The sequence below is a fragment of the Fonsecaea nubica genome (assembly GCF_001646965.1).
Source record: "Fonsecaea nubica strain CBS 269.64 chromosome Unknown Scaff109, whole genome shotgun sequence".
NCBI lineage: Eukaryota > Fungi > Ascomycota > Eurotiomycetes > Chaetothyriales > Herpotrichiellaceae > Fonsecaea > Fonsecaea nubica.
In genome coordinates, this window is record NW_019173782.1 from 47,038 (window position 1) to 59,498 (window position 12,461).

Genomic DNA, 12,461 nt, shown 5'->3' on the forward strand with positions numbered 1-12,461 from the left:
CTTCTCAGATGTTCTATGAACCCCTGCACTAAAACATCCTGCCCAACAGCGCCGTCGACACCTTGACGCCCAACCAAGCGGCGCCGACCAAGACGCCCGTGGCGACCAGGAGGGTATTGAGGTTCCTCCGCTCGATGCCGACCTCGGCGGGGCGCGTCTCGTCGTCCTCGCCCTTGGCGGTGCCCAGGCCGAACTCGGGGACGTATTTGAACTCGAAGACGGTCTGGTCGCCCGCGAGGCCGTACTTGCCCTCGACGATGACGGCCCAGAAGACCCTGCGCAGGGTGTCGATCTTGCGGCGGTCGAGGGCCGGGATCGCGCGGTACGTGTAGCACAGGCAGGCGAAGAAGATGCACTGGCCGGCCATGAGGGCCCAGTACCAGGGGCCCGGGCGGCCGAGGCCCAGCGCGTCGGCGAGCTCGTTGCCGTTGAGCCAGCGGGCGTTGACTTCGAGGAAGGAGCGGCTCGCGAACGTCGGCGGCTGGTTCTCCAGGCACCGGATCACGTTGTTGGCCAGCACCTGGCTCGTGTTGGACGGGTTGATCTCATTCAGTAGGAGGCTCTCCATCATGCATTTCGCCCGCTCGGGCGTCGCAAAGTACTCGGTCGGCGTGCCCACGTAGTGCGCAATCAGCCGCCACAGCGCGATGTAGTCCTCGACCTCTTGCCGGCGCAGGAAGATGCCCTGCCGAGGCAGCGAGAGGTAGATGATGGTGGCCGAGAAGGTGCCGATGGTGGCGATGCAGTCGAGGTCGTTGATCGGGACCCCGTACTTCTCCACGCTGTAGTAGCTCGGCCGCGTCTTGCACAACTGCATGATCCGCTGCCGCACCGCGGCGTGCAATAGCCGGACTCGCACCGAGCTCGCAAAGCCGGCACCGCCGGGCTGGATGCTCTCGAGAGATCGCGTGCACTCGAGGATGTGCTGTGTGGTTTCGAACAGCCGGTGCCGCGCCACCTTGACCGAGAAGCCGCCCGTGCGGGCGAGGACTTCGACAACCCGGTTGGCGCCCATGCCTCCGAGGAGCGACTGATACGCCAGCCCTGTAAGGGTCGCCGCGCCATAGCGGTAGAAGACATCCTGCCCGCGGGAAATCTGCTCCCAATCAACCCAACTGGGCACCGTGGTGACCTCGTCCCAGAGTTCTTGAAGTTTGGGATTTGACGAGTGATGGTCCCGTAGAAGTAGGTAGAGGTCGCGCTTCGGTCTCGGAGACGGTGTTGGCGGTTGAGTCGTATCGGCAGAGCCGTTCAAGGTCGAGCTAGGCGCCTGCGAAGGGTGTTCCACACTCTCTGATGGCGTATCGTCTCGCACTTGCGGATCTGCTTGATTGGGGAGACTGCTGCTCAACCGGTTCAAAATGTCGTAGCACTCTTCTCCAAGAACATCATAAGTGTATTTCATGGGATGGGCCTGTTCTAGAGTTAGATGGTTAGATGTTATCTGGAAGGTATATCCCCAGGCTGTGCGTGTGTTTTCATCTCGGCGTCGGAATGGATTTGGCCAGGCCATCTTGGAAAGAAAACCGTGAAATAGACGGCATATAAACGACGAGAGGGCAAATAAGATACTTGCGATTTGTTGTAAAAGTCTACCATTTGTATGTGGCCAAGGGCCAGACCTGGATGGAATCTTGATGTCAGTCATGATCCGATGATCAAATCGCGAGTCAAGATCTCGCCTAATCTTCGGCATTTCTAGTCATGCAGCATGTTGCATCTTGGGGAAATTTGGTCCAGGCTTTCATCGCCGCGGACGGATAAGGGACTCTCGACCTTTCATACCAAACTGTCCATAACATTAGTTTCGGGGGTTGGGGACGTGGCTGGCACGGCTGGGACATCACCGCGAAGGCATCATGTCTGTGAATATGCAGACCAGCAACAGGTTGCTGTGCATCGTCAAGACCATCTCGAGAAAGTCTCGCGCATCATCTCGCCGTGCACATACCATTTCGTACATTCCACCACCGAAACCGCACGTTCCAGTCATGCCTTTGTTGATGCCCACTACACGACCGATACCCGCCTCCCTGAGGACGTTTCTGCCCCAAAGTTGCAACACCCACAAGCGACGGAGATATTCCTCCCAGACACACGCACGCGCGCCAGACACCAATAGCCCGAGCGCACAGGCATCAACAAGAGGGAAAGGCGTACCGCAATACAATGGGGCAAGATCGATTGGAGGGTACGACCGCAAAAGTGATAGAGAGGGACAATATGAGGACGAAGGAATGGTCGTGATATCTTCAAGGGCTCATTTCCGAGACAGACACGGGCGTCCGTGGTCGAAATTTTCTGACGAGGGTCACGCCGACACAGACGCGGGTGTGGGTATCGGTGCCTCTTCAAAACCCAGAAGGAAACCGCGTTTAGAGTTGCGAGACTTGAACGTGAAGCCGCGGAAGAAGCTTGAGCCCTGGCAGACCCAAAAGGTCAGTCTCTCGAAGAAATTTGGTGATGAAGGATGGAACCCGCGGAAGCGACTCTCGCCGGATGCGATGGATGGGATCCGTACTCTCCACGAAGAAGATCCAGAGCGATGGTCCACACCACTTCTTGCACAACATTTCAAGGTGTCTCCAGAGGCAATCCGGAGGATATTGAAGAGTAAATGGCGACCAAAGGATGAAGTTGAGATGGAGAAAAGGAGAGAAAGATGGGCAAAGCGGCACGATCGGATCTGGGACCATCAATCTGAGCTTGGGTTGAGACCAAAGAGGACGAAGGACAGGGAGATGGAGGATCCAGATGCCTTTGACGAGGAGCTGAGAGCAAAGGAGATGCTGGAGAATGCACGGAAAGCATGATTTCAGCGGTTTTGATTCCTGCTGATTCTAATTGATGCTAAAAGCTAAAGCTATGGTCTGTGTTTGGGGATGTGCCTGAAGAGGCCTGTGTACATGGACCAGCGCTGGCCGTCTTCGGCTGTTGTGACTGATGATATCAAAGCAAAGGAACAAGGAAAAAAGAAGGACAAGGAACAGCTCTCCTCCCGGTCATCTGTGTGTCTGTTGATGCACCCCTCGCAGAATCCTTCACTTTCAACATCACGGTGACCGATGCTCAAGTGATGACAAACAGGATAGTCCTTGAGCTCTTCTGTTATATCCCATGTGCGATCGCTGCTTGGTGTTATCAATCCTTCTCTGTCCCGGTCGCTGTTTGAGGTGTGTCTCTGAGGTGTGTCGATACTGACGACTCTGTGTTCTGTTCTGTAAGGCGCGGTTAGCATTGCCCTGCGCTGCCAAGGGTTGATGCCACCCTTACTAGGTTTCCTCCTTCACTTCTCGACCTCTTTGTACCAACGAACTTCTCCATCGACTCATCCCATGACTTTCGATCCTTGGACACGTGCCACCTCACATGTGCCACATGATAACGACGACAGTCGCCATCCAAGCAACACCGAGGATGTGAGGCACAGCCAGCCACTAACTAGCCGATGTCCATTTGATGCTCTTGTACTCTGGAATTGGCTTCCACAGTCCGCTCTTGCCGTCATACTTCATGCTGTCACGACGCTGTGGCATCGTTGGCGGCCAGATGGCGTAAACGACAGGTGTGAGGTACAGGGGAATTGTCTCGATGAGTCCAAGCCCAGGAAAGCCAGCCGAAGCGATGAAGCGAAACCAAAACGCCTTGTCAGCGATGAACCTGCCGTCAATAACCGATGCCTTGATCTCAGACTGAATTCTGAAGATGAACACATAAGACATGATGAAAAAGAGGACAACATGCCACAAGATACCTTCACGGCGATGGAGCATCCAGAGTCTCTTGACAAGAGGAGGACGGTTATTGATATCGCGTTCTTTAACAGAAGTACCGCCGACACCGCTCACTCCGAACCCAAGACGCAGACCACCAAGTCGCTTTGGCAGCAAGGTTTGAAGAACATCGCGGGAGAAGTGATGACCCATCCAGACTCCGGTGGCAGTACGACGACGGACGCTCAGGTAGTATTTGCCAAAGACCGACTTGATGTCTCCAATCAGTGCCATCATACGAACGATTGCAAGGAACATGACAGCCCAATACAGTGCATTCTGACTTGGGGTAGCTATGACAGGTCGACCGCGGTAGAGGCAGACAAATGCGAAAACAGAGGTGGCAAGCTTGGTCAATGTCATCAAGTAAGGTCGACAGCTATGGTGCAGCATGGCGATGCGTTGAAGCCGTGTAGCTTCTTTGAGGCGGTAGTCCCACAAGGTGAAGCCCAGTTTGAAAGCGTCACGGATATGTCCAGTCCACTGTGCTGTGTCAGTCATCAACACTTTTTTACAAGGTCATGTTCACGCTTACCCAGCGTCGGCGCTGCTTCAAGTGAGTCAGGATGCAATCTGGCTGCAGCCCCCATTGCAAAACTTCATGAACCAAGACGATCCTCCAGGCTTTTCCATGCAGGAACCAGCTGGTGATGAGATCTTCAGTGATTGAGAATTCTGGGAAACCACCAATCTCAGACCAAGCTTCCTTACGAACGATGAAGCCACTGCCAGGGCACCAGGCGACGTTGACTGAGTCTCGAAGCCCATCATCAGCTGCAGTTCCAGTCGAGTTGGCTTGGTTCAACGGATCATCATTGGGAATGTTGTAGTGATGCTATCACTGTCAGCGCGACGATCACCAAACGCAAATGCAATGATATACCTGAGCTGCAGTGACCATCCCAATTTTTTCATTTTTGAGGGCATGTGGGATAAGGGCTCGCAGGAACTGAGGCTCAGGCATCATATCGGCATCGAAAATCGCCATGAAGTCATTGTGGCCACCAGGAAGGTCGATGACATATTCGCGGATGGTTTGGTTCAGATTGCCAGCCTTGTATCCATGGTTCCCATCGCTGGGCTTCTTACGAGCATGGTAATACAGATGTGGATATCTGCCTTGCAGCTTCTCGACTTGGATGCGAAGGCTTTCCATATTGCCATCATCAGCCACAATGACTCTGAGTTTGTCATGTGGCCAGTTAAGCTTGCAGACAGCTTTGACCGTGTCCAGGACGACATCATCCGGCTCACCACAGCAAACAACAAGGACATCAACTCCTGGGACATTGTTGCCGAGGATGCGAAGTGTCGGTCGTGGTTTAGAGTCACGGGCGAGGCCGACCACGATACGCCAGGCTCCATCCAAGATCGACGATACTTTGACAGGATTAGTCGACGTCGACCGAGAGAGGACCACACTTACGGTTGTCATAGAACTGTCCAAGAGCGAAGAGATAAGCAGCCCTATGAAACCCCTGACCTCGCCACCATGTCTGGATGATATTGATGAAGAGTACACAAAGGTATGCCGAGATACTGATGATGTTGAGTCCGGTAAACACGAGAGAGAAGAGAGAGGTACGCTGCGGCTTTTTCTTCTCAACCTCCACAACGCGGTATGGGGCTCGGACTTTGGGCTTGCCGAAGGTCTTTTTCTTGTTGGGGCGCAAGGTGACGGTTTGGTGATGAACAGCCGAGTCATCCTCAGCGGCGGAGACAGGATTGTCCACAGCCATGGTGAAGACTGCTCAAGCTTTGGAAGACTGTCCTAAGACGGATTGTGGTAAAGAAGGTTTGTAAAAGGGGTAAGATGGATGATGTTCCAGACGAACGAACGTGAAGTGTCGACAACACTGTCCGACGCGGTCAACGCGACAGCTATCTCTGAAGATAGCTTTTCACGAAGCCTGCGTGGAGGTGAAGACGCACGATGCTTGGGATGGTGTGGCCTTGATGAAGGATGATTGAAGGAGGGTGATGATGAGGGTGATGATGAAGAAGAAAGGGGAGAAGAGAGGAGAGGAGAGAAAGAGTGTTCACTCCCAGAGCCGCCAGTCCCAAGTTGGAAGGGGTGCCGGACTGCCTGCGCTGTGCTGTCTGCGCTGTCACTTGTCGAGAAAGGGCGCAGGCAATGCTTGGGCTTTGGCCTTCTGTTCTCCTTATGGTCTTCTAGACGGACAGGTTGTGGTCTGTGTCGACAGGAGAGAAACTTGGCGCTGGCTATTGCTTGTTGGTAAGTCTCCTGACAGGATCGTCTGGTGCAATTTTACTAATTGCTGTAGAGACGTTTGCATTTCTCACAGACTGTGATTTCCTTTTCACTCCTTGATTGCCAACCATACGATCTCTATAGTCACTGGATGGTCACAAGGCCCAGAGTCTCTCTACAGATGATGATGAGATCAAGAACAACTCTGTACCAAGCTCGTGAACATATTCCTCTGTCTCTACCATTGGACTCCCATCAACCTCCTGACTCTGCCTGCTCCTTTCCATGACCACTACACCTTGCACCTATGCGTCTACGTTGTCAGACAATGACCAGTGCTGACATCCAAGACATCAGTTCACTATCTACGGTGTTCTTCTCACACAGTCCCGCCACAACCGTTGTTCTTTCAAAAATGTACGAACAGAGCCCTGCACCAGAACCTCCGCCATTTGCCTGATCAGGAATCAATGTGCCTCTGCAAACACAGAGGAGCTCAACTTCTCCGGACCTCGTTCACAAAGAAGCACCGCTAAATGTCTTCTGGGTTGGGAATATGCTACTTCACCACAACAAGACAAGAGCACATTTAACTTTAACAATCAACGCGTTGGCACTATAAGTTGAGAGAGAATAGCTCAGGCACTACAGTACTGACCTTAACAGGGTCATCGTCCAAGTATACCGGTCCGTTTCCTCTCTACCAGACCGGACCTTCGAGAATGATTGCATTCACAATGTACTCCATCACAAGCCTGGCCACTGCATGGCACCACGATCTGTAAAACTAGCAATACGTGATGTCGCACCATCGTGCTGCCTACAGAATTATGTTTTGACACGACGTTCAGGGTCAAGGTCAGAGATCGGGTTGGAAGACTCTTGGGAGAGACAAGGACTTTTATGGATAACAGTTAACACTACTCAAACTCTCCAGCTCTCGCTCAAACAATATTCCATATCTTCATTCCTGTAGAGCTCAGAAGCTGCAATGTACCATGAAGTGGCTCAAGGTTCGGTGGATTTGTTGATCCTGGTACAACTTACAAAATACATATCTCTGGCATTTGTCACCCTGTCCTAATGCCCGCCTTTTGTTTGAATAGACATGCCTTCCTCTTGCTTACCTGAAACTGCACACAAGAATTGGGAGGCCATGTCTTTGTTAAACCCTTTGTAGGTTGCAGGTCTTTTTTCATCCTTCACATCATCAAAACCTCGCTGGGCAAACAAACCACCCCTTTTGGGGAGAGCCTTGTCCGAATAGAGTTCAAATACCAGCAGACCCGCCTGGTAGCAAACACGCCGAGCCGCAGCCTTGTCTCGGCGCGTTTGTATCAGGACAGGCTCTGAGTTTGACACTTTTGTTCCAGATGTGCATGTGCAGCAAGTGAACTGTGCATTGAAGTTCAACTAGTTGCTGGATTTCCCAAGCACACTGTGGAGCTACCTTTGCATTTATTCTACCTTTGTTTCGTCGTCTGCACCTGGCCCAAGATTAGTTGGGAGCTACGACGGTCGCGAAAATGGTGCATGTCCTGAAGCGCATGCGCGGTCTTCAACCTGTGAGTCCTTTCTCTGTCTTGTAGAAGAGTTACTGATGATATTTTAGAAAGTGAGTATTTGAGATCTTCGACGGGCCGAATGCGTGCTCATTTCCGCAGCTTTTCAAAGTCCGCCATGGCGAAGGCGCAGCTATCCTGCCTCCTCCACCTTCTCCCCAATTGACGCGGTTAAGCCTGCAATATGACCGAAAGCAGTGGAACAAGAGCACGAGACCTGCGAGAATATTTCAGAAAGATCACCTACCACGATTGAAATACCACAACCCAGGTCTACCAATCAGAGTAGAACAGGGCCCCCGGCGACTGCAATTGACGTTTGAGAGTGCCGACCAGCAGACGCTGAGAGAGCTGGAAAAGACGTCTTTAGAAACAAGCAACGACGGCGAGTATCGAGAAACGTGGACCGAAATAGAGACCAAATCGCAAGCTTCCGACCAGACAACCTCCAGTGCATCACCATCTTCGTCGTCGAACCCTACTCCGACGTCGATATTCACCAGAACTGTGGAACTGCGTTTAGGGCCACACCAACCAGGGAGCATATGGAAATGGTTCCAGAACACCACAAGATGCGAGGACTACCCCGAGAACCCTGAGGAAACCGAGCAAATGGAAAGACTAAAGGAATTCTTTGCACAGGCAGAAGAGGACCGGCAGCGGGTCAAAGCTGGCATGGACGCGATCAGGAAACAAAAGGAGGACTTGAAAAGAGCAAGGGAAGCTGCCGAGAGAATGGCCAACGAGGCATAATCCCTGTACATCATCAAATCATCTCAAAAGCATGTACATTACCGACACTCTGTACACCATTCTGTTGGTCAGGAATTGGTTGGATGGAGTCAACTACAATTTTCTCCTGGGTGACCCCAAAATCTATACATCTTCTTGACCACACATGCGCTCTTGGCTATTGCACTCTTTACAATTGCACTTTGGCGGTCCAGCAGGGTATTGGACCTTACTCACTGGTTAAGGTTATCAAACGGCTGTGTCATGGGTGACGGCGTTTCGTGTAGTAGGAATGATTTGACACATTCTTGTTTGCGGATGTCGTTCTGTGAGTCAGGCCCCATGCTTTGTCCCTGTCACCTGGGTCTCCCGTGCGGCTACTTAAGCAGGGTTTTTTTGATCTTCGTCTGGGCCACTCATTTATTGAACAGATCCATTATCTGCGTGATTCAGGATGGAGCAAAAGAACGGGAAAATGCCCCAAGATTTGTGGGACGAGGCAGGTCGCTGCAGCGATTCTAATCTTGAAGCAGCTTCTGACCCTCCCCAATCGCATGACAGAGAGTCTGCCTCCTCACGAACAGAGACTATTTCGATTCACGAACAGGAGGATCCAGCGCATGGTTCGGAGCAGCAGTCTTCCGACACCATTCCGGCAGAATTTGGATCTGGATCTGGATATCGATCTCGCGTTGAAGCAGCCTCTGAGTCCCCTCCCGCTCCAGGGTGCAGGCAAGACTCAACGGACCAAACACGACGAATTCGGCGAGACCAAATCAGACACCAGGTCCACAGAACCCTTGATCTAATAAGCATGATCTGCTTGGGCGACCTGGAAACAGCAGTTGCCACGTTGCGCCTCTCGTACTACCATGCCCTGGAAAGGATCGACTGTACCGACGAGAGCACCCTTCTTTTCCATCCCGGCGATCCCGACTTTGGAGGCTTTGACAGCGTCTACACCTCGACCGAAGGGTATCAGGACTGGGTGTTTCCTCTAAGACACTACAATCCCCGCATGCGTTCAGTGAGACGTTGGCGTGGGTCGAGGTATCAGGATGGAACCAATGTGATGAGCAGCGGTCGAGACATGGGTTTGGATGGCCGGGCTATCGTTGTTAGACTACACGGTGGGCGACTCTCATCGCAGACTCGTTTCCAGCGACCTGGCCAGCGTCGTTCTCGGCAGTCACTGGGACAACATCCTCGTCGTCCTCTGCCCGAGCGACCACCTCGTACCCAACAAGGCCAAGGCAGCAAATTTCGACAACCTCCACGTAATCCCTCAAGGGAGAACGATGTTGAATCGTCATCTAACCGAGCCACTCCGAATTACACAGACGCGCATATCGCCACAGCCGGGTCCTCTCGAGCTGAAGAACCTCGAAATCATACACCCAGTTCCCCCTGCGCCAGGCATGTCTCTCGATCTGGCCTAGATTCACCGCACCGTACAGCCCGCACCCGTCGAGAGTGGGAAGATTTCCACAGACGCGAAGTCGACAATCCTTTGATCCTGCGAGAGATGCGTCCTCCGTCGTAGCAGCGGCATGGAAACGCGGGTAGACCGTCAGCGCCGGGTCCCCTCCAAACACGGGAGTCTGGTCAGAGGACAATAAAGTCGACGTGCTCGTCCGCGCCGAGCCGGCATCATTGTCTCGGCTCTCTGCCCTCCAGGACCGGCGATTCTGTGGGATTAGATCGCGCATGTGGGACGGATGTACATGTGCTGGACTTGAAAGATGACTATGGCGATGTGGCTCCTCAGAGTCCGGGGATTGGGTTGGTAGGGGAGTGACAGCACTGAGCTCAACCTGTCGTGGAAGGGGGATTATCTTTCTCCCTTTCTTGCTTGCTTGCCTCCTGGATCTAGTAATCTAGTAATCTAGTACGCGGCGAGAACACAACACATATGTAGGATACATAGATATAGCTGGCGACAGGATATTGGTTGGTTCTTTCAATCCCGACAGATTTTAACCGATCCATAGACCCATGGATCAATAGACCAGATCATGATTTTAGCTTTCGATTCTTTCCCATCCCCTCGGGTGTCTATCCATCAGGCTGTGCTGCGGGCTAGGTAGGCAGCTGTACAGGCTTGATTGTGCGGTACACCGCGAGTATCATATGCCCATGCGTAGACATATGAGTATGCGCGGTATACGTGGTATTGAATCCTGGGTCGAAAATTGATGGTTGGAATTTGTATTGTTGGTATCATATCATATCATATCATCACTGGTCCTCCGGTCTCTGCTGTCTGGTGTCCCACTGTCGCTGACTCCAGCTAACACGGCGCCATCTCTGTGCTGTACTATACGACACCCAACTCCTCCCCCGCCCTCAGCCCGCCCTGGACGATCTTGCGGAACAGATCCTCATCGTCGCCGTCGCCCTCCTGCTCTCGTCCACGGTTCTCCACGCCTTCCCGTCCAGTTTCACCAGCGCCGGCGGCGCTGCCGCCGTTTGGCCCAATCCATCCAACCCACCCACCAAAGACGGCGCTCTTGCCCACGACGCCCATCTCGACGCCCCAGCTCCACAGGCGCACATCCACCATATCCGCGCCCGTCATGTGCACGTGCAGATGCCGCGGGTCTACGGTCCGGTCGTACCCGACCCACAGGACGTCGACGCCCGGCACGCCGCGGTGCCGGATCACGCTGGATTCCTTGGCCGAGGGGCCGCAGCGGCCGTATGCGTTGGGACGCCCGAGAGCCGGGGCGCCCCGTGGGTCTGGGTATCCTCTTCGCGATGGTGGTGGTCGCGACGGTTCGACGCGTCGGATGCCCCGCCAGCCGATTTCGACGGCCGTCACGGGGCGGTGGTGCGGCGGTCGTGTTCGCTGGCCGTGGCCGTGGCCGTGTCGCGGTGGCGGTTGTCTTGGTTGTGTTGTTGGTGTCAGTGTCGGTGGTGACAGCTGCGTCACGTCGTGCATGTGGTCGTGGTGCAGCACATGGCGGGTGAAGCCCTGCCGCTCGAGCACTTTCCAGCTCAGTTCCGAGAACCTCGCCCCGGGCGTGTACAGGACGTTGGAGAGGGTCATGACGCTGACGTCGAATTCGACCCGGCGTTTTGGGCCCGGGAGGATGGGAAGCACCACCGTGCCTCTGCGCCGCCTGTTCTGGGGATCTTGTTGGCGTTGACCACCTCGCGATGCTTCTTCCCGGGTCACCGGTCGCGGTAGCCGGAACAGATTCACATCTGCGCATTTGTGCGTCTTCGAGGTCAGATTGAGGATCCACGGCGTGAACTTCATGCTCTGTTTATGCTGGGCCGATCCGCGCGGCGGCTCGGGGAATCTCGTCGGTAAAGGGAATGGTGTTGGCGGATACGGATACGAGTCCGGCAGGGGGATGTCTCGCGCGGTGCTACGGACGGGTTGTCGCGGGATCGTCACGCCTGGAGGACGTCGTGGAGGGAGTGGGGAGAGAATATCATCACCACTATCGTAGTCGTCGTCCTCGTCCCCATAGTAGAAGCCGCCGCCGCCACCGTAGACCCAGCCCGTGGGCGAAAGCGGGATCAAATCCCGACCACCCAGACGAGGCATGGTTAGGTGGTCGGTATATATGGTCGATTATGCCTGTGTGTGACGGTAACTTGGATCTGGAGATGTAGCAAAGTGCGATGATGGAGGTTTGTAAGTAAATAGTTCGGAGGGGCGATTTCGGCATGAATGTGATACCAGGAAAGCATAGAATGGATGGACAAATGGAGAGTATCGACAAAAGAGAGAAGATGGGGAAAGATGGGCAAAGAATTCAAAAGACGGCGCATCGAGAATCTGCTCACTCAAGCCCATCCGATTGTGAAATGTTTGCTCTGTCAAGAGAGTGATAATCGAATGTGCAGTGGATAATGGACAATGGACAATGGTGCAGTCCCGTAGCACCGTAGTGCTGGAATCGCTCATCTAATAGTGGCCTGGCACCGTCTGTAACTTGTTCATTGCTTATTTGCCCACTCATAGCCATGTCCACGGCGAACGGCCAGCAGGTGATAAGTGAGGTTGACAAATAGAGCATGATTGTCACTCCCACTGCTACGGACCATCAGCAGAGTTCACTTGTGTCATTATGTCCAACTCACCTTCAGCCAACAAGATGTACGTGCATCCTGCGCCCTTTCTATCCGTCACTTATCACGATGTTGACCCTTTCTGAACTTGTCAGAGCA

General features: G+C 53.6%; 6 protein-coding genes across 6 annotated transcripts; 3 read left to right on the forward strand and 3 right to left on the reverse strand.

Annotated features, from left to right (window-relative positions):
* Window positions 1–28: 28 nt before the first annotated feature.
* On the reverse strand, window positions 29–1,513 carry AYO20_10355 (hypothetical protein; the record flags this gene model as incomplete). The annotated part of the gene is made up of 1 exon (XM_022648613.1): window positions 29–1,513. The coding sequence occupies one exon, from the start codon at window positions 1,511–1,513 to the stop codon at window positions 29–31; it is 1,485 nt and encodes a 494-aa protein (XP_022495406.1).
* A 346-nt stretch (window positions 1,514–1,859) lies between these two features.
* AYO20_10356 (hypothetical protein) lies at window positions 1,860–2,813 on the forward strand (the record flags this gene model as incomplete). Its single annotated transcript, XM_022648614.1, has 1 exon — window positions 1,860–2,813. One exon carries the CDS (start codon window positions 1,860–1,862, stop codon window positions 2,811–2,813), a length of 954 nt encoding a protein of 317 aa, XP_022495407.1.
* A 624-nt stretch (window positions 2,814–3,437) lies between these two features.
* AYO20_10357 (hypothetical protein) lies at window positions 3,438–5,512 on the reverse strand (the record flags this gene model as incomplete). The annotated part of the gene is made up of 4 exons (XM_022648615.1): window positions 3,438–4,256; window positions 4,309–4,608; window positions 4,657–5,153; window positions 5,200–5,512. 4 exons carry the CDS (start codon window positions 5,510–5,512, stop codon window positions 3,438–3,440), a joined length of 1,929 nt encoding a protein of 642 aa, XP_022495408.1.
* Window positions 5,513–7,511: 1,999 nt separating this feature from the next.
* On the forward strand, window positions 7,512–8,300 carry AYO20_10358 (hypothetical protein; the record flags this gene model as incomplete). Its single annotated transcript, XM_022648616.1, has 2 exons — window positions 7,512–7,550; window positions 7,650–8,300. 2 exons carry the CDS (start codon window positions 7,512–7,514, stop codon window positions 8,298–8,300), a joined length of 690 nt encoding a protein of 229 aa, XP_022495409.1.
* A 793-nt stretch (window positions 8,301–9,093) lies between these two features.
* AYO20_10359 (hypothetical protein) lies at window positions 9,094–9,718 on the forward strand (the record flags this gene model as incomplete). Its single annotated transcript, XM_022648617.1, has 2 exons — window positions 9,094–9,301; window positions 9,360–9,718. 2 exons carry the CDS (start codon window positions 9,094–9,096, stop codon window positions 9,716–9,718), a joined length of 567 nt encoding a protein of 188 aa, XP_022495410.1.
* An 878-nt stretch (window positions 9,719–10,596) lies between these two features.
* AYO20_10360 (hypothetical protein) lies at window positions 10,597–11,835 on the reverse strand (the record flags this gene model as incomplete). Its single annotated transcript, XM_022648618.1, has 1 exon — window positions 10,597–11,835. One exon carries the CDS (start codon window positions 11,833–11,835, stop codon window positions 10,597–10,599), a length of 1,239 nt encoding a protein of 412 aa, XP_022495411.1.
* Between the last annotated feature and the right edge of the window lie 626 nt (window positions 11,836–12,461).